Consider the following 26,336-nt stretch of genomic DNA (forward strand, 5'->3'; position numbering starts at 1 on the left):
GTACTGATATATAGAATATATGCCGAGTCATTTTTCTATACATTTATAGAAATTAAAAATTGTGATTTTATCATACTTACTATTTTATAACCTGCTTTTCATTTATTGAAACATCAAGAATATTTTCTAATGCTATTAAATGTTTTTCTATGACATCATTTTAAACTATTAAGCACTATTTTATCACATTGGATGTAACATATTTACTGAACAAATTCATTATTTTTGGACAATGACATTATTTCCAGTATTAGCTCCACAGTGAATACTATTGTATATAACTCTATCTGCATGTCAGTTTGTTGTTGTTGTTCAGTTGCCCAGTAGTGTCCGACTCTTTCCTACCCCATGGACTGCACACACCAGGCCTCCCTGTCTCTCACCATCTCCTGAAGTTTTCCCAAGTTCATGTCCATTGCATTGGTGATGCCATTCAGCCATCTCATCCTCTGACACCCTCTTCTCCTTCTGCCCTCAATCCTTCCCAGCATGAAGGACTTTTCCAATGAATCGGCTGTTTGCATCAGGTGATGAAAATACTAGAGCTTCAGTTTCAGCATCAGTCTTTCCAACGAGTATTCAGGTTGATTTCCCTTAAGACTGACTGCTTCGATCTCCTTGCTGTCCAAGGGACTCTCAGGAGTCTTCTCCAGCACCACAGTTTGAAGGCATCAATTCTTTGGCACTCTGCCTTCTTTATGGTCCAGCTCTCACAACTGGACATGACCACCAGGAAGACCATAGCCTTGATGATACAGACCTCTGTCAGCAGAACAGTGTCTCTGCTTTAAAACACACTGTCTAGGTTTGTCAGAGCTTTCATATATATATATATGTATGTATATAAAAACTATATGTATTTCCTATATAACTGTATCTGCATCTCAGCTTACTTATTAGGAAAAAAATCTTAGAAGTGGAGTCTTTGTAAAAGTTTTAAACATATTTGAGGCTTTTGATAGCTATTGCTTAAATTGCTCTACAGAAAAGCTGTATTTTATACTCCCAATAGCAGTGTTTAAGAGAGCTCATTTCTCTTAGCTGTCTATTTCATTTTTGCTAAGAGATTAAACTTAATTTCAGAGAAACAAAGTACTCAATAATTTTGTTTAAAAAACAAAAGACTATTGTTTGGAAATAATTTTTATTTTGTGTGAAACTTTAAGCCTACATAAGGTTTAGTTATTCTGAATTATTATGTTGCTGCTTAAAATTATTTTTGAGCTACATCTTCTAAGTGAATAATGAGCTAACTGTATACTTTTAAGGAGAACAACCAAATATAATATTGTACAAAGGATTCCATCTGATGGTCACTAAAAATATTGAAAATAACTGACTTTTCATAGATAAATTTTTGTCATCAAGCAACTACTTTCTTTTCCTTTTGTGGTAAGTCCAAGTAGTGGTTAAATGTTTTCTGTGTAATTAAGAGCAAAACTGTCAGAAAAATCTCCTTCTGTTACACATAAAATAAACAGATCTCCACTGGAGTTCATGGGCTGCTTGAATGGTATTTACACCAGTGGGTTCATTGAATAGCAGAACATGCTGTTTCTGTCACATCAGACTTGGGCCAATCTGATAAACATGCCTAACAGCTCTGTTGCTTTAGTGACTCTGAGTTACTCTAGTCAACATTTCTCATACTCAAGACCAGAAGATATATCACAGGTGTGACTTGGCTCTCTGATCCACTTCTCCCTATTGGTTTGCTTAGCGTTCAGGCTCACAGCTGAGAACTGTGAGCCTCAGCTGGCAAACACCAAATACTGGTGGTGGTACAGGCTGATCTCAATCATTACAGCCCATGAAGGGCAAGTGTGTGCCAAGCATTATTCTCGTTGGCTTTGATTTCTGTCTGATTGCCTTTATCAGTTATGTTCCTATTTATCTGGGGCACTTGGAATTGAAACTGTCTTTTTAAGGAAGGGATATGGGAAAACAGACAATCTTTCCAAAACAAAGCTCTGATGATGAAATGGATTTTTAAAAACACATTGTGATCACTGTGTGTGTGTGTGTGTGTTTGTGTGATTTCAATTAACCAACCTGTAATAGACTTAACTGGTTTGGGGTTTCCCAATGATTTTGTTGGGACTAGATGAGGTGAAAAAATATTTTAAAATACATTTTGGCCAAAATGAAACTTTGTGATAGTAAAGTTTAACAGGGAACTGAAGACCACATGTGAAGAAAATGTTTATTTATTTAAATTCCAGCCACTGGCTGAAGATCCAGTACACAGAACAAGGCTGTCATATTTCTTGCTTAAACTAATTTGTGGTCCTTCATTGTCTTGTGACTTCTTTCTCTTAGGAATTAATCTTGTTCATCTGGCTATGATTTTTCTCCATGTACTTTCCTTTCAAATGTAAGCTGATAACCAAAATCCAAGGGGGGGGGGAAAGATGTGTCATGTCTCCTTACCTATTAGCATAGGAAAAACGAATTGAAGTTATGCGTAGGATAAAATTGGTGTTTATGTAGTAAAGAGCAGAGGGGTGGTAGAGTTTAGTTAGCAAGTTAGAACAATTTCCATATGCTAGTAGAAGAGGACTCTTGGTGATGTTGCAAGACTCATAATGTCAGAGCCTCTTATTTTCTCCTTTTACTGTAATTATTGACTATTTCTCCAGTGGAGTCCTATGACATAAGCACTTTTTCTGGTATAATAAACATTGAAAATGTCTGATTAAAGGAGCCAATAATACTGGTAAAATCCATAAATATATAAATTCTTAAATCAAATGCTCTTTAAAGTTTTTCTTTAGTATACATGAGGTGTGCTTGCTCAATAGCTCAGTTGTGTCTGACTGTTTATGGCCCCATGGACTGTAACCCACAGGGTTCCTCTGTCCATGGAAATTTACAGGCAAGAATACTGGAGTGAGTTGCCATTTTTTACTCCAGGGGATCTTCCTGACCCAGGAATCGAACCTGCGTCTCTTGTGTCTCCTGCGTTGGCATGTGCATTCTTTCCTACTGTGCCACCTGGGAGGCCCCAGAAACAGAAAAATGTGATTATATCCTTTTAAATGGTGGTACAATTATAGAGTTAGGCATTTCTGTATTAATTAATAAGATACAGCAAAGACCAAAGAAACACTACAATATAAGTACACCAATAAGGACTAGGAAAATGTAGAATTTCGTCTCATTTTTATGAAAAAATATGCTATAACAACAAATATTTTTCATGTCAATTGACATTGTATAGCTTTAAGATTTTCAGATGAAATATATGACTTTTGAGATTCTTACAGAACAGGGATAATATTGGGATTTTAAAATGGAGTTTTTTTTTTTAGCTGTCTAATGAATGTAGTCTGGGCAACTTTTTGGTATAATGACTAGATCCTGCTTTCTAGAAATCAGTATTTCTCTTGGCTTACTCTTATGAGTCATCCTTAACAATAGTAACTGGTCAATTAACTCAATACTTAGCAAGTGCCAGACATTCTCTCATTCATACATTTATCCAAAAAATACATAAAAACATCTACCTTGTGCATAACACTCTATTAATTTTAATTAAGGATTCAATTAAAAACAAGTTATTTTGTGCCCCAGGGGAATTTATAGTCTCATAGAGAGAGAAGACATTAGAGCAAAAGAGTAACCCCGAGCTAAGAGATTGGTGGGAGAATTAATGAGTATCCTGAAGAGAGAAGAGGGGGAACTACACTATGAGTTGGGTTAGTCAGAAAACACTAGTTGAAAATGGGGGTGTGTTAATCATGAGCAGGTTTGTACAACTTCCATAATGTCTAGAAATATTTTGGTTCTAGAATTCCTCTACACCAACTCTTTTATTTTACTGGCAAAGAAATTAAGGCCCAAAGGACATAAGAAGCTTTGGGTGCAACTTACGAGGCGCAGTTCAGTGGTGACTGAGCTGTGGCTGGAACCCAATTTCCCAGTCCGTTAGTCCAAGGTGCTTTCTGTTAGAGCAGTTTAAGAGATAACAAATGCAGTGATCCCCAACATATTGGCGCCAGGGACTGATTTCTCCATGGACAGGTGGGGGGGCAGAAGTTTTCAGGGTGATTTAAGCTCATTACATTTTATTGTGCACTTTATTTCTACTATTAATCACATCAGCTCCACCTCAGATCATTAGGCATTAGATCCTGGAGGCTGGGGACCCCTGGACTAGTGACCCACCACAGACCTTTGTTGTTAAACTCTCTATCTTTTTGATTAATTCAGAACTGTATTAGCTTTTACTGAGAAAAATTATTTACATGCCATGTTGCTGTATTATGAAAGTGATTTTCACTGAAGGTAGCATGACTTTGCAATTTAGAGTAGGAATATGTAAAAGAAAATGTTTTAGGGTTTGTCACCCCCCCACCTTCATTCTTTACCTCTCATGGCCCTAATGGCCTCCATTTTAATTTTTCTTCCATAAAGAAATCTTTCAACAGCCCTTACACATGTTGTATTTTCTTGACAAAGTCTACCAGGAAAGCAGTGTTTGAAGAGTTCAGTACTGCTCCCAATCTCAGGCTTTATCTTTGAAATTTTGCACACTGAGTTAAAATATTGCTACATCTGTGGCCTGGGATCGTCCCTGCTAATTCCATATGAAACAAGAGTGCCAAAGAACTCTTAGAACTCCCCTTGTGAATTTGCTTGGTGAGCAGTTCTGGACTTGGCGTTTTAATCTCTCCATCAGGATCAATGTGATCCTGTGTTAACGCCAAGGTCAAGTAGGATAAGCAGTTGAACTTTCTCCTTCGTCTTGCGTGGCTCATTGAAACATGTAACGTTTATAGGCTTGGTTTCTGCTTTGGAGGGGAATCTGAAGTCCAGATGTTTCTTTCCTTCTTTTGAAAACCCCTTTTCATTTTTACTAGGCTTGGTGTCAGAGAAGCAATTGGGGGTAGATTAGGTAGGAGGTGGAAGGTCAGTGTTTTCTTCACTAACATTGCAAAATAAAAGATTTTTGTGTTTGTTTATTTCTATTTTCTGCCAATTGGGCCACTGAGCGTAAGTTATTGATTCTGAAGACATAGATTTCCTTCTTGTGTCAGCAGTGGCCAGTCAGTCAACGTAAGTGAAGAAAAGATAGGTGGCAGTCCTTTTGGTTGGCAAAAAATAAAGCCTTAAGTAGCCAGCTGTTCCCTTTTTAGGCTTTTTTCTCCAATGCAGTCAATGTAAATAACTCCCTTCTTCCTCAAATGCTATAATGTTTTTTGTTACTAATAACCTATGAATAAAACAGTAGCTAAACTGCTTTTCTTTTTCTGAAGCAGTCATATTTTCTTGATGAATAACCATGCATTCATTATCTTTAATTACAAATGACATTTATGGCCAACTTTATAGCTCCTGTCATTTCACATGGCTCACTAACAAGTCCCTTCAAATAACTCCTTTAACAGCTTCAAGTGAGTGGGCTTTTGTTGCTGAAAAGCACATGGAATGGTCTATTAATTGGCCATACATTCAATTCTGCCTATTTCTGACTGGAGGTCGTAGTCTAAATCTCCAGTTCATATTTTCTATGACGTCTATGAATGATGTTAAATAATCCCCTGACTAATTTCATGGGCACAAAATAACTAAAAAATATACCAAAAAACATGAACAAAAACTCAAAGAATGGAAGACACATATAAAAATTCTAGAATTTTATGGTCAGGCACTGATCTTTGCTATGAAATTTCAAATTGTTGTTGGGGATAAAATCACTGCCACATTTTGGGATAAAAATAAGTATTGTGAATTCTTCTGCTAATCATTTCTTCTTGTTTTGTCCTTGTCTAGTCGCCACGATGAACTTTCTGTCCTTTTTGTCGCTAACTGGGGAGTACTGCCCACTCCCTGATGAGTAGATGTTATAATGTAGGTACTAGACAGAAGATGCATTTTCAGTCTTCATTGTGCATTAGAATCACATAGTGCACATTAAAGAAATACTGTTGTCTAGACTCCACTTCTCAGGCTTCTGATTGAATTTTTCTGGTGTTGAGGAGGAAGGAGGATGACGCTTATTTCTTTTTAAAAGATTCCCAGATGACACTAATGGACCAAAGCAGAGAATGGTAACAGTTAAATGATAGAAAGACTACTATGTTGTATGTTAGTTGCTCAGTCTTGTCCGACTCTATGTGACCCCATGGACTGTAGCCCGCCAGGCTTTTCTGTCCATGGAATTCTTAAGACAAGAATACTGGAGTGGGTTGCTATTCCCTTCTCCAGGGGATCTTCCTGACCCAGGGATTGAACCTGTGTCTCCTGCATTGCAGGTGGATTCTTTACTGTCTGAGTCACACTACCTATTTAGGGTATTTCAACTGGCAGAGATAGAATCTCCTTTCAGGAAAAAAAAAATGGAAACAGTCTTTCCTTTTCATTATATAGTCATAATAAAATTTTCAACCTGCACAGTTACAGGGGTTTTTTTGAGTTTTTTAATGGAACTAAAATTAAGCCTGTGTTTTATTCTTTATAAACAAAAGATGAATAGTGACATAGATAACTATTTCCATTAAGAGAGAGTTTGCTTCTTGGGTCAAGATTGCAAGTTATGATGAATTTATAGAAAATTTTTATAAATGTGAACCAATAATCTTTTTTTTTTTTTTTTGCCTAACCTAATTTGAGTTGCTTCTGTCATTGGCAGTCAAGTAATTACTGCTCAACTGTGGGATGTACAAAATGTTTAGATGTAGGTAATTGGAGACAAGTGAAACCTTTTTATAAGGGGTAGAACCGGAGCTGGAAGAATCTGGATTGACTAAGGAGAGATGGAAGAGAATTCTGAGTGGAAAATAATTCGCTGATATATCTGGATCACACATGGATTGTGGAGCAAATTTTTTAATGAGTGAAAATCCAATGATTCCTTCTCTTGTCACAGTGGAAGATACTAAAGTTATGGTAACTATTACAATGTTATTGTTACTTAGACTTCAGAGGTTCCTGACACTGCATCTATCTTCTGTTTGAACATTTATACATTTTTAAGCATTTTTGAGTTGAGCATATAATTGTTTCCTGCTATCATTTGAAGTCATATATCTCTAGCTGGACTACAAGCTCCTCAGAGGTGGTTTACTGTCTTTTTGTTTGTTTGTTTTAATTTGCAGTGTGTTGTTGTTTAGTTGCTAAGTATGCCCAACTCTTTTGTGACCCCATGGAGTGTAGCCCGCCAGGTTCCTCTGTCCATGGGATTTCCTAGGCAAGAATCCTGGAGTGGGTTGCCATTTCCTTCTCTAGGGGATCTTCCCAATCCAGAAATCAAACCTGAGTCTCCTGCATTGGCAGGCATATTCTTTACCATTGAGCCACCAGAGAAGCCCATAGGAAGCATTTAATAAATACTTCTCTATTGATTTTTCAGATTGATGAAAAGGAGAATTAAATAGTCACTTGGTACAAGATGGAGAACTAGTTCAGCAGATATTATTTGAATATAATCTTCATAAGACTGAAGACAAAGAAAAGGCTATGATGAAACCTCATTGTAGATCTAAGTGCTGAGAGACAAAACTGTGTAGAATAAGGTAATGAGCTGAACAAGGTGCTGAAGAAGTATAAGAAATTCTGATAGTTTCTTATTTACTTAGCTAGTCTTAAATGCAAACCTGTAGTCTTTGGCTGACTGTGAGCTATGGCAGTGTTGTCTGATGTCAAAAGCATGGGTTCTGGACTCAAACATACTCAGGTTCAAATCCTACCTCTGCATTCCCTAGCAAGAGGATCTTGAACAAATTAGTTTTTTTTTTTTTTTTCAGATTTCATTTTATCATGTATAAATGAAGAGCACAATCATACTGACTTTTTGGGACTATTGAGGGGTATTGAGGAGATAATGTACAGTACACACAACAGGTGCCTTGTATTGTTATTTGGTGAAGATCAGAGATTTCTAGAAAAGGCCTTTGTGTGAAAGGCCCAAGTGAGCAGTTTTTTCACGCATTTTCTGGGCATGTTGTGGCCACTCCCTGTCCCTGGGTCATTATAAATCAAGAAAAGTCTACATAGGTCAAAGCAGGAATTATTATAATTCAATTTCTTACATTTGTATAGAGATAGCATGGTGTAGTGGGAAGAGTGTAGGGATTAGCATCTGATACCCTAGGCTCAAGTGTTAGCTCTGGCACTAATTGTCTCCTTTTCCATTATTGGCCAGATAGCTCTCTGTTGGCCCATCTCTTGAGGCTGCTATGGGCAATAGTGACAGAGTCAATGAGAAAGTAAATTTGCAATTGGAAAGTGTTGTCCAAATGTAATTATGAAAAGAGAGACAGCATCTCTATTCTTAGAATTTAGAAACATGTATAAATACAAGGTTCTGAAGGCAAGAATACTGATGTGGTTTGCCATTCCCTTCTCTAGTGGATCATGCTTTGTCAGAACTCTCCGCCACGACCCGTCCATCACAGGTGGCCCCACATGGCATGGCTCACAGTTTCATTGAGTTAGACAAGGTCAATTTTCATTCCAGTCCCAAAGAGAGGCAATGCCAAAGAAAGTTCAAACTACTGCACAATTGCACACATCTCACACACTAGCAAAGTAATGCACAAAATTCTCCAAGCCAGGCTTCAACAGTATGTGAACCGTGAACTTCCAGATGTTCCAGCCGGATTTAGAAAAGGCAGAGAAACCAGAGAAACCAAATTGCCAACATCCACTGGATCATAGAAAAAGCAAGAGAATTCCAGAAAAACATCTACTTTTGCTTTATTGACTACGCCAAAGGCTTTGATGTGTGGATCACAACAAACTGTGAAAAATTCTTCAAGAGATGGGAATACCGGACAACCTGACCTGCCTTCTGAGAAATCTGTATGCAGATCAGGAAGCAACAATTAGAACTGTACATGGAACAACAGACTGGTTCCAAATTGGGAAAGGAGTGCAACAAAGCTGTATATTGTCACCCTGCTTATTTAACTTATATGCAGAGTACATCATGTGAAATGCCGGGCTGGATGAAGCACAAGCTGGAATCAAGACTGCCGGGAGAAATATCAATAATGTCAGATATGCAGATGACACCACCCTTATGGCAGAAACTGAAGTAGAACTAAGGAGCCTCTTGATGTAAGTGAAAGAGGGGAGTAAAAAAGTTGGCTTAAAGCTCAACATTTAGAAAACTAAGATTATGGCCTCTGGTCCCATCACTTCATGGCAAATAGATGGGGAAACAGTTGAAACAGTGGCTGACTTTATTTTTGGGGGCTCCAAAATCACTGCAGGTGGTGACTGCAGCCATGAAATTAAAAGACGCTTTCTCCTTGGAAGAAAAACTATGACCAACCTAGACAGCATACTAAAAAGCAGATATACTACTTTGCCGACAAAGGTCTGTCTAGTTAAAGCTATGGTTTTTCCGGTAGTCATGTGTGGATGTGAGAGTTGGACCATAAAGAAAGCTTAGCACCGAAGAATTGATGCTTTTGAACTGTGGTGTTGGAGAAGACTCTTGAGAGTCCCTTGGACTGCAAGGAGATCCAACCAGTCCATCCAAAGGAGATCAGTCCTGGGTGTTCATTGGAAGGACTGATGCTGAAGCTGAAAGTCCAATACTTTGGCCACCTGATGCAAAGGACTGACTCATTTGAAAAGACCCTGATGCTGGGAAAGATGGAAGACAGGAGGAGAAGGGGACAACAGAGAATGAGGTGGTTGGATGGCATCACCGACACTATGGACAGGAGTTTGAGTAGCCTCTGGGAGTTGGTGATGGACAGGGAAGCCTGCCGTGCTGCAGTCCATGGGGTCCCAGAGAGTTGGACACGACTGAGTGACTGAATGGAACTGATAAATAGAAGTGGTTAGGGCCTAATCATTTAGTTTCAGTTGAGGGCTTTCCTTGTGGTTCAGATAGTAAAGAATCTGCCTACAGTGTGGGAGACCTGGGTTCAATACCTGAGCCGGGAAGATCCCCTGGAGAAGGGACTGGCAACCCACACCAGTCTTCTTGCCTGGAGATTCCATGGACAGAGGAGCCTGAGGGGTTATAGTCCATGGGGTCACAAAAGAGTTGGACAGAACCAAACAGCTTTCAGTTCACTGATAGTAAGCATTCCGTTGAAGATACAGTAGAGTAAGTGCCATTCAATTTATCTTTATCATGGAATTGGCCCTGGGAATATACATGAACCTCAAAAGTATCTTTGGCTGCATAAAACTAGATTCTACAAAAAACTAAAAAAAAAATAATGTATGGTCTTACAGATGTTAAAATTCTCACTTGGGCACAGCGATCCAGCAAATAATTCCTTTATTTGAAGGCAATTACCTACCTTGTGGCTAACATGTTTATGAAGAAAACCCAAGCATTTAGTTTCCGTTTGTTTTTGTTTTGGTTGGTTTTTCCATTGTCTTGCCTTGGGTCTAAAGAAAGCCTGCACATAATAGGAATGGCATGGAGCTATTTTAGAAAATGTGGCTAGAGGAGGAGCTAAAGCCTAAGAGCTGCCACCGCAGATATAAACAATATCTACTTTTATGACTTGACTTTAATAACAATGGGACCCACAGAACACCTCCCACCCACTACAGGCAGGGCATTACCGCCCTTTGTTCCACTTTCTGCATTTATCCACCCGCCAAAGGTACCTATTGCCACATCCACTTCCCATGCCAAGAGCATTTACTTTTCTCCCAGTGTGCAGTTTTGGATGCATTTTTGTTCTGGAGATATATCAAAGTCAGTCTCTAGCCTGCGGTCTAGAGTACAGGAGAGTTTAGTCATAGCTTGGTCCAACTTCTGAACGACAATATTAAGCTTATGAATTCTGAAATGTTTACGTTAGCTCCAGCCATGCCATTTATTGCAGTTGTTGACATTAACACTGTTTGGTCCAGATGAGAGAACAAGATCAGCAACTGAGATTGTTTTGTGTTGTAAGTTCTACTTGCAGATGTCCTCAAACTAATGAAAGCCAGAGTGTATTTCTTTCCCTGATCACATGATCAGAAAGCCAAGGTTGTTGGAGACATTCAGGAAAGCTTTATTTTTCAAGGTTAACAAATTATTGGGGGAAATAACATGAGACTTCATTAGACATTGCCTGAGAGGATTTATGAGGTAACCTGCTTTCTTGGGTATATTTCAGAGGCCCTTCAAAGCCTTGTATGTGGAAAAGAGTGCTGTATTTTAGTAGCATCTGTTTAGCCATTACTTTTTAAACTGCAGTTTTCGGTATGTAAAACAAGCATTGAATTCAAATAATTTTCAATCAGCTAAAAAGCTGCTTCATTTTCACAACAATTTTGGCTCTGTAGACATGGTTTTGGAACATACACTGCTTGGTCTTAGAAATATGCATAGAGAGAACCTTGCTTCGTTTTTCCTTTTGTTTTCATTTGTTTAATATTATACTAATGGACAAGTTGGGCCAACTAAAGAGAGAAAAAGCGGCAAGTTAAGGGAAGGGTGATTTTAATTAGCTAACTCTTTTTAAAACTGCTGAAATCTGCCCCTTGGATTGGCAATGCTTTACCATTAGAACCAGACAGACCCTGAAAAGTTTTTAACTTTTCTTTTTCTTTAGATTTCTTTTAAAGGAATGATCTTTTTTGCAAGGTTTTCTACATTGCTCTTGAGAGACAGGTATAGTGTTAGATCTTGAAGAAAAATATGTGAAGATATGTGAAGATATTTTTATATCTGCATGGGCCTTATTCCATGGTAGAAAAAATAATGCAATGGTAACTCTATGCATACAACAAAAACTATTTTCGACTTGTATACCATGGAAGCTGTGTGCTTTACAAACAGGGTGATAATGGCAGCTAAGGAATATGGACAACAGTTTGAGGTTTGCTGTAAAGTTCTTTGAAATGCACTGATCTAAAGATTTTGTTGTAATCTGCTCAGCTTGGATCTTTGAATATTTGAAATGTGCAAATAACCATTTGATTATTTTATTTTTTTTAACAACTGATTATCGATTTATTAAAAAGGTTGATTTAGGCATCGGCAATGGTGACTTCCACCTCGACTCCTGGCTCAATACTGATGGAAGTGATCTGCTTGACAATTTCAGAAGGGCTGTGCAGGTCAATAAGTCGCTTGTGGATCCTCATGTGGAATCGATCCCAAGTCTTAGAACCTTCACCACAAGCAGTTTTCCTTGTAGTTATTCTCAGAGTCTTGGTTGGCATCGGAACTGGTCCTTTCACTTTGAGATTGTTTTCCTTCGCGCCTCTGATCAGGTCAGCACACACCTTCTCCAGAGACTTCACATTGCGGCTGGTGAGGGTGATCCTAATCCGGTGAATGGCCACCTCTGGCTCCACGGGAATCTTGCCGGTGTCTTTAAAGGCCATGGCTGCGGTGCGGCTTTCTGACGGACTTGTTCCTAGGCGAGAGCGAACAGCGGTGAGTCAGGAGCAGGAGCGGGCAGCCCGGAGCTCCGCTTCAGCGGCGACCGCGGCTTCCTCAAAGAGCCCGTTTGATTATTTTAAACCATAGTATATTAAAGAATATGCATAGTATTATTAAAGAATATACAATAGTCTTCTGTTTAGAATCCTATTTGATATATCCAGCATTAAACGTATTAAGCTTTTTCTCTAAAACATTTTACTGTTGTATTTTAATTTTGAACACATATGAACTTCTTTCAGCCATGTAATAAATATATAGAAAAATATATATTCACCTGCTCTGCCAATGAAGCTCTTGTTTCCCAAACTAAATGTCTTCACTGAAGAGAAACTTTATTACTAATGGTGATAGCTAACATTTATTGAATAGTTACTAAATGACAGAACAGTGCTAGGCACTTTACATGTGCCCAAGAGTAGCTGTTTTCTTCCATCCTGTTTCTTCTTCCTGGCAATCCAACTAGTACATTTCCACTCTCGTTTGTAATTAGGTGTGGCCATGTGAGTTAGTTCTTGCCAAGGGAATGTGAATAACAGTGATGTGTACCACTTCTAGGTCTAGTCCATAAAATCATCTCACATGAAATACTCTGTGCTTTTTCCTTTTCTTCTGGCTTGATGCAGAGAAGCATAATAATGTTAGAAGTGATGTGTTGAAAGGGTATGGTTATAAGATGAAAATAGTTTGGGTTCCAATATCCCTGTTTGAAGTGGAGCCCTCTGATAATTGAGCATACCCTTTTGGGATTGTACATGTGTGAGATAGAAATTTTTGTCACGTTAGAGTCATTATATATTTGGGCATTTATTTGTTGTAACAGCTAACATTACTTTAACACACATATATTATTTAATTCTTTGCTCCTTGAGATTTCAAGGAATATGATTTTATGCATTTTATGAATAAGGAAGCTGGTTCATAGAGATTTTTAAAAGTGATGATTCAATGTAACATAGTTCCTAAATGGTAGAGCTAGGACTTGATAAAAATTCTCTTTGTAGATGCCTGTTTCTCATGTTATAATTATCAATAAGAGATAAAACAATTTTGTATTCTCCAAATCTTACATTTTGTGCTACATAGTTATATGCCCTTTAGAATTAAAGAGATACTGTTTGCATACTAGCATTTCAATAAATTCCTGTATTCACCAAACTTTGTCTTTAGTTTGTAGATTGTACTCAGCAAAATTTTTGTGATGGTAATTGGGGTAGTTTTTTTCAATGACAATTAAGATTTATTTAAGTTATATAATACTCATATTTTAGAGTAAAAAAGTTAGAAGAAATTACATCACTACAGTGTCATTATATGAAGATTCATAATTAATATTATCAAGTAATATGTCTATAGTATGCATTTTTCAAAATGCATACTTTTTTTGAGATTAAATTGATTATAAAAATCAATAATGGCAACAGATTTTGTTACTGCTTAATATTTTACCCAAGTTATTTTCACTGAGCTATTTCATGGTTTCAATCAGGAAATTTTCATAGCCATTTAAAATCTGATGAGGTCTGTATTTTTAGATTCCTGTGTCTCATTGCCATTCAAGTGACTGTGGACTTTCCCACATCTATCAAGGGATAGCACTGTAACTGCATCATGATGTTTGGATCAATGGAAAAGATGTTTTGAACTGTTGCCATAATATATGCACAATCAAGTTAATAAGCATAGTAAATACATCATAGGATAATATGGCTTTAAATGTAGAGACTTTGTATGCTTATTAAAGAAAAAAAAGAGAAGACAGAAGAACAAGTATCTGAAGTCTTAGAAGTTAAGCAAGTACATGTCCAAAGAGAAAAAGCCTACTGGATAGTGGAAAAACTTAGACATCAATTATACTAAAAGAAAGCATTCTCAAAGTCCAAAACAAGTAGTGAAGTACATGAAGGCATTGAGGAAGCTGACAATTTGTATAACAAAATGCTTGAAATTCCAGAGGAAATAAACTTTTGCCATTGTTTTATAAAATAACGTATTTATTCATGGTTAAATAACCAAGTATAACAATCCATGCTAAGGACCAACATCCTTCATTTTCTTGTTGAAACATTAGAATGGTTTTCCATACTGAAAAAATGAAAACAAAAACTGCTTCTCAACAGAATAATCAGTTTGTTTCACTGGAGAGTGTTTGGCAGTTCTCTCTTTATCTAACTAAAGGATCCCTGCTAATTCTCAGCATTACCTATTACTCTTGACCTCATCTCTCTAGGAGAAGAGTCTAGTTTTGGGGCCAAACCTCCTAGAGGAACACTAGGGCCTCCTCTTTTTGCATAGAAAGTTCCATTTAGTTCTGGCAACACAAGGCTTTCTGGTTCAAAGAGAAGAGTCTTATAAGACTTCTTGGACACCAAATAACTCTTACAAAACAACATTTTGATGAATTAAGTGTAAATGAATCAGAAACATATGGATTAAATTTCCTTTGAAATATGCATGCCTTTTCTGAATTAAGGGGGAAAAGATTTGGCAAAATGTATTTTGCTGAACCCAAAACACTAGGATAATTCTCAGTGTTTTCCTGGACCCCCAAATTATGCTGGAGTCTCTTTTATTTTAAAATTAATTCATGTTTAGGTTTAATACAGTTTATTTTTAAAAAATTGAAAATGGCTTTACTTTGACCTCTAATTATTTCTCTGGATTTGTGTTTTCTTTTGTTCTTGATAAAAGCTCTGACACTTAGAAGTATCCATCCAACTCTATGTTCACATGTCATCAAACTTTTAAAAGAAGAAATGCATTTTGCTTCTCTGTCAATAATTGTGCAATCTTAATTTTGCATCTTATTCAAATTTAAAATTTCTATGTAAGTTGTTTAGAATTTCCCCTTATGCTGTGGTCACTTGGAAAAGACGCAAACTATAAAGACTTTTGAATTAAAGAGACATCAGGCTCCTATTTTACAGAGATAAATGTAGTGACACCCAGTGAGGAAGCTTGTGTGGTGAAGATGGTTCTGTATCTGTTCTGCTGCTTTGAAGAGTATGTCCACTCTTTTTCCGCCTTCCTCATTATGCCATGGTGATAGAGGAAGAAATGAGGTTAAGAGGTTTCTTCCTAAGTTTCAGTGTCCTTGTTCCATCTCTGACTTAACTGACCTCTTTGGGTGAGCTTACACCAAGAAGGGGCAGAAGCATAAACACTGAATTAGCTCAGCTGTGTGCATTGGCACACAGACCCTACTATTTTATCTGAGATTGCAGGACATCTGACTTTCCCAGTCTGCTTTAGATACTCATTCCTTTTTTCACTAAACTATAAGCACGCAAATCTTCTTTATTTTCTCACTTATACCAAACTTCCTCCCCTCAGGGTCCTTGTCCATGCTGATCTCTGAGCTTGGAATGCTCCTTCTTTCCATCTACCAGCCACTCCCATGGCTAATCCAACTCAGCTTTCAAGGCACATTTCAAATGTGTCCAGAGAGGTTTTTCCTGAACAGCTTATCTTGAGTATGGTCCTCTCTCAAGTTTTTTATTTTTTATTTCCTTTAAAGCATTTACAATCACAGTCCATAATTATTTTAGTTTTGTGTTGGTTTCCCTGTTATTTCTTCCAAAAAGGCAAGGACTGTGTTTGCCTTGTTTATGATTTTTCATCTCATTCCTTGATTTTTCATCTCAAGGTACCTACACACAGAAGGTATTGAATAAATGCTGTTGAATGAGTAAATGAAAGCATGAGGCTTTAGATGATCTTTGTCTTCTTTAGAGTTGTGACATGCAATTTCTGTAGCAAACTTACTACAGAAAGAGATAGAAGAGATAGCAGATAGAATGGATTAAGTGGATTTGCTGGGACTTTGTTAGTTTGTGTTTGTTTGTCATCCTGCTTTAATTATTCGTGGTAGTCACTTTCACTTTCAGCGGTGGTCTGGTTGGGGCAATTAATTATATGATCATTTGAGTTATCTAGTATTTTGCACAAACATATAATGATATATTTTCTGATGCTGGGAAAGATAGAAGGCAGGAGGAGCAGGGGATGACAGAGGACAAGATGGTTGTGTGGCATCACCAACTCTATGGACATGAGTTTGAGCAAGCTATGGAGATGGTGAAGGGCAGGGAAGCCTGGCAGTCCATGGAGTTGCAAAGAGTTGGACATGACTGAGTGACTGAACAACAACATATAATGATACGTGTTCATCAATATGGTACCATACAGAGTACTTTTCTCTGCTCTAAAAATCCTCTATGCTCTATCTATTCAGCCCTACCCTGCAACCACTAGCAATTACTGATCTTTTTCCTATTTCCATAGTTTTGCCTCTTTTCAGAATGTCATATAGTTGGACCCATGCAGTGTGTTTCTTGATCCACTCCGACAATCTCTTTCAGTTGGTGCATTTAGACCACTGGTCTCTAAGGTGATTATTGATGTAGCTGGATAACTATTTACCAGATTAGTTACTATTTCCTGTTTGTTCCCTTTGTTCTATTTTAGCCTTCCATTATTTTTCTGTCTTTTGTGATTTTAATCGAACATTTTAAATGATTCCATTTTCTCTCCTTTCTTACTTATCAGTTATACTCTTTTTTTTTTTTTTACTTTAATTGTTGCCCTAGTTTGCAATATAAAATTCCAAAAGCCCTGCTGTGTATGGTTCTGACGCTTGCTCTCTCTTTTCAGATTGTGATTTTGCCTTTTGGTATGCCTTGTGATTTTTCTTGACAGCCAGACACGATGTGTCAGGTAAAAGGAACTGCTATAAATAGGGCTTTATTAATGTGATAGTGAGTGTGAGGAGAGGGCAAGTGTTCTATAGTCCTATGATGAGGTCTCAGTATCTTTGAGGCCTATGCCTCTATACTGTGAAATTTACAAGTGTTTCTCAGTTCTTTTCTCCTCCATTGGGTGATACAGGATGGAAGAATGGGTGGAGTTGGGCATTTCTCTTCTCCCATTAGGCTTAGTAGAAGCTGGAGTTGGGTATTTCCCTTCACTTAGGTCGGTCAGGCTCTAATACCCCAGCTGTGGTTAATTCTGTCTCTGGTTAACTGGTTTCTCCTGTGGGCAGGCCTTATTAAGGAGAACAGAGTGCTCTTACATATCTCAGGAGTGGTTCTTTCTTCCCCTGCTGGAAGCACAAGGGGATTTTTTTCCTCTGATATTAATCCTTACTGTGGGAACACAGTCGATATTTTGGAGGTGAATCTCACAATATTATGTCTGCCTTCCTATGACTGGGTCTCCCTGAAGTTCTGAACTCTCAGAGTTGTCCACGCTGAGCCTCTGTAATTTGTGAAGTCCAGTTCAGATTTTTGTTCCCGAGGAGGTTTCTGCTTACAAATCTCTGCTCTCGTAAGTTGGGACTCCCTGTATTTGCTGTCTCTCTGATATTGTGGGCAGTTGATTTGCTCTGTGTCATTGCCTGTATTATAAATTCAAGAAGAGTAGTTGATTTTTCAGTTTGTTCCACTTTTTAGTTGTTGTTAGGATGGAGTGGTTTCCAATGTTCTTACACCCAGAACATTTGTGTAGCACTTTGTGAAGGATAGGCATTTGCTTTTTAAAAAAACAGAATAGGAAGCAGATACTGAGATGAAGTTAGGAGAATAAAAGATGTACGTTTATCTATGAAAGAAGAGGAGCAAAAATAGGATTGGGCAATGGGAACTCTCGGAATGTGAGCTATATCTGACGCAGTCTCCGCCAGCCTCATGGGATTTGGGGAGCAAGACTTACCCCTCAGCTTTTGTTAATGGTATGAGGTAAGAGATGATCTTTACTTTGGATATGGATAGTGAATTGCTTCAGCACTATTTGTTGAACACCATTTGTTGAAACCCTGGCTTCTGATGGTTCAGTACCCCCACCTGGCCTTAATTGTAGGAACGAACCCCATCATCTCCATTGCTATCCATGAGATATTGTTGCATCTTCTGTCAACTCTTGATCTGTAGAGGAGAGCCACTATAAACTTAACAATTATGTGCTGTGGGCTAAGTTGCTTTAGTTGTGTCCATCTCTTTGTGACCCTATGGACTATAGTTCATCTATGTACTGTATGGGCTATAGTTCATCCATGGGATTCTCCAGGCAAGAATACTAGAGTAAGTTGCCATTTCTTCCTCCAGGGGATCTTCCTGACCCAGGGATCGAACCTGCAGCTCCTGTGCTCCTGCGTTGCAGGCAGATTCTTTACCACTTGAGCCACCAGGGAAGACCTCTTAATAATTATGGTGCCTCTCTAATCAGTGTTTTCCTGATGGCTTTGGTGAATGTTGTGCCCTTTGGGTCTTCTCGTGACAGAATCCTCAGGTAGGTCGTCAAACTGTATATAATATAACCATGGCCAATATGCCTGGCCCTCTAAGCCTTTTATTCCTTTCCTATACCATCTGCTATGGCAGTTCAGGCATTTTAACCTTGTTCAACGTGAGTTTGTTTCTCCAGGCTCCTAGAAACCACCCTTACTGCTAATTTACACTACCTCCTAGTGCCCTTTCTAGAACATTATACCTATATCCTGAGACAGTGTCCCTACATTAACTAACAGTCAATATATCAAGCCTATGGTCTAATCTTCTTGATCAAGCCTTCTCAAAACCCAGTCAAAGGTATTATCTCAGTCCCTGCTGACTTACTCTTACATATCTTTTTGGATATAGTCCCCTTTTCTCTCTTATCAGGTCCAGTTTTCCCAGGACTTAATCCTATCTGTTGGTGCCTTGGCTTAAGAAGAGGTGAGGAAAGATCCTCTGTTAGTAGGGTAGGGGTTTCTGCAGGTTATTCTTACTTTGGGGAAGTGCTAAATCTTAATAGAGAGGACGAAGATGTCGCTGCATGTTCTGGGCTTGAGTAGTATAGGGAAACAAAATCTTCATTTTGTTTCCCCCCAGCTGTTCACATTTCAAATGTCAAGGTCCTAGGTTTTCCCAACCAGAGCCCTCATTTAGACATAACTGTTCTAGCTCACCTGAGCATTTAAAATTCTTTGAAACCTGTTGTTGTTGTTCAGTCACTAAGTCATGTCCCACTCTTTGTGACCCCATGGACTGTAGCATGCGAGGATCCCCTGTCCTTCACTATTTCCCTGAGTTTGCTCAAATTTATGTCCACTGAGTCTGTAAGGCTATCTAACCACCTCTTCCTCTGCCATTCCCTTCTCCTTTTGCCTTCAGTCTCTCCCAGCATCAGGGTCTTTTCCAATGACTCAGCTCTTTGCATTCATGTGGCCAAAGTATTGGAGCTTCAGCTTTGACAGTAGTCCTTCCAGTGAATGTTCAGGGCTGATTTCCTTTAGGATTGATTTTAGGCTTTATCTCCTTGCTGTCCAAGGGACTCTCAAGAGTCTTTTCCAGGACCACAATTCAAAGGCATCAATTCTTCGGTGCTCAGCCTTATTTATAGTCCAATTCTCAAGTCTGTACATGACTACTAGAAAAGCTATAGCTTTGAGTATATGGACCTTTGTCAGCAAAGTAATGTCTGTGCTTTTTAATATGCTGTCTAGGTTGGTCACAGCTTTCCTTCCAAGGAGCAAGCATCTTTTAATTTCACGGCTGCAGTCACCATCCGCAGTGATTGTGGAGCCCAAGAAAATTATTACTATTAAATAAATTTTTTTATTAAAGTATAGTTGATTTATAATGTTGTATTAGTTTGGTATACAACAAAATGATTCAGTTACATATGTGTGTATATGTGTGTGTGTATATATTCCTTTTCATATTCTTTTCCATTATGGTTATTGCTTTATTATAGGATATTGGATATAGTTCCCTGTGTTATACAGTAGAACCTTGTTTCTTTTATCTAATTTATATATAGTAATTTGTATCGGCTAATCCTAACCTTCTAATTTATCCCTTTCCCACCCCCTTTCGTCTTTAGTAATCATAAGCTTGTTTTCTATGGGTAGTTCTTCCTATTAAGTCCTGGCTGATCCTTTAGCTTTTCCTGTTTTGCCACTTCAGAAAAAAAGGAATAAAGACCTTTGTAAGCTGCCAAAGAAGCCTTATGGCCTTCCCATTCGCTTTTCAATCACTTGTTAATTGTCTTCAGCTTGTCATAACCTCTTATGGGGTCAATGAAATTTAATAACTACTAGTCATTTTTATTGACTTATGTGCATTTTGTCCCTATACTTTTTAAACCTCTGAATAATATCACATTGGCAGAAAGGCTCTTCAGAGAGTACATCTTTCTCACAAGTACAGTTTTCCAAGTTTTATCCATTGGGCCAATGTTTCAAGTTGGGATTACCTGTGCCATGCATATCACCTGGGATGAGCTCTTATTGCTGTCCAGTTAGTAAGTTATCTAGTCCCAAAGGCTCATTTTACTGACTTCTTTCTTGGACCACTAACTGTCTACTACGTAACTTAGATTCTCTGAGGAAGAGATGTTGAGCCAGAGTTAAGATGCAAAATGTTTACTGGGGATTAACACCTATGAAAGGAAAAGGGGGAAAATAGTATTGGGCAGGGGCAAATAAGATTGCAGTGCAAACTTGATGGTCTCTCAGCCCAGTGAACCTAAAGCAAAAATTGCCAGTTTTAGAGGAGTCTTGTGTTGTGTATTACCAAGGGTACTTTATAGTGGTGTTGCTCAGAATTTGTCTAATGCCACCTCGAGAACGACATGACCTGGGTGCAAAAGCTGAGGCAGACATAAAGGAATGGACTTTCTTAGACTGGCAGCTAACTGTATTCTTTGGTACTGGATTAAGTGTTCCTTCTTGAAAAGGTGTGTGAGTAGCACATTGCCATGCCTCTATGAGATGTCTTGGTGGTCTATTGTTCTATGGAACACAGTTTCATCCTCGACTCTTGAAATTTGAATTCTGCTAATTACCAGTAAAAACAATTTAGTAATGGAAAAACGTAATTATTGGTGAACATTAGCATAAACTAGCAATATTTAAATAATTGCACAAGTATAGGTACAACTAGATACATTATTCTTATACTAAACTACTAATTTCTATTAAAATTTCACAGCTGAAAAGAATAATACTTAGCTCTCAACTTTGGAACTTAATGAGTTAAGAATCCTAGGTTTATCTGTGACTTCTAAATATTTCAGCATTTGTATGTTTTTCAATAGTGGTGTGTTTTACTCAGCTTTGTCTTTTCCTCGCTTAAATGCTAGGGTAATTCTCTGTGTTTCATAACAGTACTTACTTTTCTTTTCTGGCTTTGCAGAGAGAAATTACGATTGCTAGGTAATGGTGATGAGGTTTGGTCATATTCCATGGTATCTCACCAGGGACCCTCCAGAAGAGTGTAGGAAGATGGGAATTCTCTCTTATCTCAACCAGGAGCCTGAAAGAGACTTCCTCCTGACCATTCTTTCAGCAGACATTCCTGAACATTTCACGTTCCTCAGTTCAGTTCAGTTGCTCAGTTGTGTCTGACTCTTTGCAACCCCATGGACTGCAGCACTCTAGGCTTCCCTGTCCATCACCAACTCCCCTAGCTTGCTCAAACCCATGTCCATTGAGTCGGTGATGCCATCCAACCATCTCATCCTCTGTCGTCCCCTTCTCCTCCTGCCCTCAATCTTTCCCAGCATCAAGATCTTTTCAAATGAGTCAGCTCTTCACATCAAGTGGCCAAAGTATTGGAGTTTCAGCTTCAGCATCAGTCCTTCCAATGAACACCCAGGACTGATCTCCTTTAGGATGGACTGATTGGATCTCCTTGCAGTCCAAGGGACTCTCAAGAGTCTTCTCCAACACCACAGTTCAAAAGCATCAATTCTTCTGTGCTCAGCTTTTTTTATAGTCCAACTCTCACATCCATACATTACCACTGGAAAAACTATAGCTTTGACAATATGGACCTTTGTTGGTAAAGTAATATCTCTGCTTTTTAATACGCTGTCTAGGTTGGTCATAGCTTTTCTTCCAAGGAGCGAGTGTCTTTTAATTTTATGGCTGTAGTTACCATCTGTGGTGATTTTGGAGCCCAAGAAAATAAAGTCTGTCACTGTTTCCATTGTTTCCCCATCTATTTGCCATGAAATGATGAGACCGGATGCAATGATCTTAGTTTTTTGAATGTTGCCTCCCTAGCTTTTAAGTAAAGTGTCAGTCGTTCAGTTGTGTCTGGCTCTTTGTGACCTCATGGACTGTAACCTGCCAGGCTCCTCTGTCTGTGGAATTTTCTAGGCAAGAATATTGGTGTGGATTGCCATTCTCTTCTCCAGGGGTCTTCCAGACCCAGAGATTGAACCTGGGTCACCAATATCACAGGCAGATTTTTACCATCTGAGCCACCTTTCCCCTTTTAATGAAAGAGCTTTTAAAATGCTAATTTGTATTTAATATATAATTTAATAGAATGTTAAGTTTTGCAACTTTCATTTCCTACACATTTACTTTTAAAGCAATTAAGTCCTCCTTATGAAAAAAAGCGTTTAAAAGACTTTTAATTAACATTTAGATTAATTTTTGTATTTCTTTTATTAAAACTTATGATTTTAGAACCTTTGACTTAATGACGTCCTTGTGACCAGAAAAGAGCTGTACTGAGGAAAGCAGAACAATTCTTGATTTGGGAAGTGGTTAGAAAGAAGAATGAAAATAAAAATGAATTATAGCATTTTGCTTTTGTCTTTGTACATGGTTATTTTCTAAGACAATAAAAAATAATGACTTCATAGCCACAGTCAGGGTTTGGTATCAAGTTGAGAATCGTAAATACAAACAGGAATTTTAAGATGGGAATAGAGTATATTAAAGGAACTTGGTGGTGGATGCATGTATGTGATAATCACTTCTACCTTTAAACCTGCATTTTAGAACTTCTTATCAGAGGGTATTTATTATAACATTGATTAGGTCCTTGAAACGGCTATATTCTTTTGTTTCCAATAAACATCATCCATTTCAAAACAATTATTGTTGTACTCTTAAATTGTTTTTAAAATAATTGGGAATAAAATTATTTTTCATGAAACCCTACTAAAAAAAACTGATGTATGTCTTTGTCTTATAGTTAAGAAAAAGAATATGTTAAGTAGTATACCAAATAATTTATAGGAGAATTAGGATTAACAATAATTTCCTAGTTTCTGTTTTAATCATGCTGCCTTTTAGAATTCTCATTATATACTCATTAATTTTTTCTAATTCTATTTAAATTCTACTGTTGCAGATATATTTAATAACTTAACATAATTTAAAGGGCTTCCCTGGTAGCTCAGCTGGTAAAGAATCTGCCTGCCATGCAGGAGACCCAGGTTCAATCCCTGGGTTGGGAAGATCCCTTGGAGAAAGGAACAGCTATTCATTCCAGTACTCTGGCCTGGAGAATTCCTGGGTGGCAAAGAGTTGGACATGACTGAAGTGACTTTCACTTTCACATAATTTAAAAGATGAGATAGAAGTTATTAACTAGTGATAGCTTGCTAGAGAAATACATGCTTCTGTTTTTAAAAATGTCCTTTTTGATCTATTTAGACTTTGTGTCGGACACGACTGAAGCGACTTAGCAGCAGCAGCAGCAGCAGCAGACTTTGTGTAAAAATCACAAATAAAGGTATTTAAATTTTAACCCTAACCATAACATAACCATTAATATGATGTTACTGAAAATGTACTTTAATTGGCTATTCTATCCCGTAAATATTGACCTTTAGATTCATAAAACATGTTACCTCCTATGCTTAAAGCACGTGATCTAAATTATGAAATTCTATCTATTAGACATTAAAGAAAGGGGAACAGCTTTGAGAGATTCTGGGGAATTCATAGCTTTCATTGTTATGGGAATATTCTATTTATCAAGAAAAACTATCATGCTCTTAGCATCCTAACAATTACCTTAATGCTGGATTCCTCAAAGCAACTGTGAAGACTGCTGTTTTCTGAAGTTTTGTGGGAACACAACCTTCTAGGATATGAAAAGTGTTTTTTATCATTGTATTCTCCTTTTCAGAGATAGTATGCCATGGTAACTTTTTTTCTAGAGAGCCCTCAATTAATATTTGAATAAATGGATTATTAGTGATCAATTTCTCTCCACATTTTTCTGGAGTTTAAAGACAAAAACACAGATAACTCAAACACCTCTGGTTCATAGATGTTTTTATAGGTATAGGATAATTTCCTTATCCTTTTATTAAGAGGAAATGCAGGATTTGGGGCAAGATCGTGGAGGCTTCTTTTTGTTAGAACTTTTTTTCAGTTTTGCTTTTCTTGCCAGGATCTATGGGGTACTTCACGAGTTGTCATTTTACCATTTAATCAGAAATGGAGATGCATATTTTACTTGAAGATGTTAATGTCTAAAATTTAAGTGGGTGATATAAGTATTTCTGATGCCCAATTTATAGTTGAACTCTAAATCACACAATTAATAGCATTTCAAATTGGTGGCTAAGGGTCTTATTAATTCTATGTAATAGTTATGCTGGGGCTACTGAATTTCTAGGAGAAATGAATACAATGTGTAAAAGAATGGAACATATAGAGTGTAGTCTGTCTGTTTAAATGGTTCTAAAATTTGAGAATTAAGCCTATTTGAGTATAAACCATCTTCAAATAATCATTAAAAAAAAAAAGCCTGTTTTCCTTGTTTAGCACTTAATAATGAATAAGACTGTCACAAACAGCAAATTTATTTGTGATGATATTGCTGCCAAGAAGGTTTTTAATGACTACAGTGAAAGTATTTTTTGAAACCATTTTGTTTTTCAATGAAACACAAATGTGGTTTTGTACAAATTATCACTGTCTAATAAAACAAAAATATTCAACTTTTAATTTATGAAGTGGTAATTAATAAACTTTTACTACCTCAGATGTACAAAAAATGGAAAATCAAAGGTTTATAAGACCCTGAAATAAAAAGGATTTTAGATGGTTAGTAGTTTCTGTGACATATGTCTAAAATTTTAAAATAAAGACTTATTAACTATCAGTGATTTTACTGGTGACATTTAATACTGCAGCATAATTTTGCTTGCTGTATTAGATGCCAATATGTTTATGAAATTCAACTTGAACCACAACATATGCAAAACACTTTGGATTTATCTTAACTTCTGTGATTTGAAATGTTGTCTCATAAAGCATACTGCGTTATAATTTATCATTGCTATCCCCTCAGTATAAAATTGATTGTTTAATTCAATTTACATGAAATATGCTGCATTCATTCAAAAACATTTTCTAATGTCTTTTTCTGCTTAGTATGATCTGTGTAAATATTTATGAGTTTGCCCTTTAAAATAAAACAAAAAAGAAATTTTAAAATTCAAAGCAAAACACAACAAAAGAAACAATTAGGAAAGTATTTTTTTCTTGGCAAGAAATCTTTTTGTGAATATTTGGCTTAGGACACTATTGAAAGTTGCAACATTTTATTCTTCTGGGGCAAGGGCTTCCCCCTTCCTTCTTCCAAAGTAATTCTGGGTGCTGGTTCTGATGTCTGTTTATTTTTATATAATGATGACAGCACATCTTTATGTTGACCGATCATTGACTAAAATCATTCTTAGGTAAACAGTAACTGTTGTGCCAGCAAATCTGTTTCTGTTCTGTAATTTAATCTACAATGGCAGCCTTTTCTTTGTTACTATCTTCCAAATGTCCCATATGCTTTTTACTTTGTCCTACGCCCAAAGTGTAAATTACTGTAGCTCCTGACAATGATTGTGACCCTCTGGTAAGATGTGTTTATTCCATCAAATGCTAGGAGACAGAAATTCTTAGCTTGCTGTTCATAAATCCTATCTTCCAAGCTCTCAAATCTCACCTAACTTGATATTCCCAGTATCTTTTTATGCAGCATAAACTGTCCCTTTTGGGAAAAATCAGTTTAATCACGTGTCTGCTGATGTGTTAGCTTTATATTTCATCAACTTTAGAAATTATTTGGAGGTTTATTAATATGTTAGTCACGTTGGCCTTTTGAAATTGTAGATACAAAGTGCACGCTCAGAGGTAAGGAGATTTGCTAAAAAGGAAAGACCACATAAATGTTTGACTTTTACATTGTGC

The 26,336-nt window shown here is 37.3% G+C and overlaps 2 protein-coding genes and 1 non-coding gene across 6 annotated transcripts in view; 2 read left to right on the plus strand and 1 right to left on the minus strand.

Annotated features, from left to right (window-relative positions):
* The window catches only part of LOC145516423 (uncharacterized), a 581,394-nt gene that overhangs the window by 159,773 nt on the left and 395,285 nt on the right, over nucleotides 1-26,336 (plus strand). For both annotated transcript variants that reach the window (XR_014061377.1, XM_081517695.1), the window contains one exon: nucleotides 23,793-23,871. Coding sequence is in view for 1 of the 2 variants with exons in the window: in XM_081517695.1 (XP_081373821.1) it covers nucleotides 23,793-23,871 (79 nt within the window). In the remaining variant the exon portion in view is untranslated. The remainder of the gene's footprint in view (nucleotides 1-23,792; nucleotides 23,872-26,336) is intronic.
* The window catches only part of LOC145516422 (small ribosomal subunit protein uS10-like), a 63,756-nt gene continuing 43,044 nt past the window's right edge, over nucleotides 5,625-26,336 (minus strand). For 2 of the 3 annotated variants that reach the window (XM_081517693.1, XM_081517694.1), the window contains exon 3: nucleotides 11,883-12,332. In XM_081517693.1, the coding sequence (XP_081373819.1) occupies nucleotides 11,941-12,332 (392 nt within the window). In that variant the 3' untranslated portion in view covers nucleotides 11,883-11,940. Of the gene's footprint in view, nucleotides 6,031-11,882; nucleotides 12,333-26,336 lie in introns of those variants that run through there. The other variant, XR_014061375.1, reaches the window with a different exon arrangement.
* TRNAG-GCC (transfer RNA glycine (anticodon GCC)) lies at nucleotides 23,522-23,593 on the plus strand. Its single transcript has one exon. It is a non-coding gene; the product is annotated as a tRNA-Gly (tRNA).

This window comes from Giraffa tippelskirchi, chromosome 8 (genome assembly GCF_054371585.1).
Source record: "Giraffa tippelskirchi isolate mGirTip1 chromosome 8, T2T-mGirTip1v1.2.pri, whole genome shotgun sequence".
In the NCBI taxonomy this organism is placed as follows: Eukaryota; Metazoa; Chordata; class Mammalia; order Artiodactyla; family Giraffidae; genus Giraffa; species Giraffa tippelskirchi.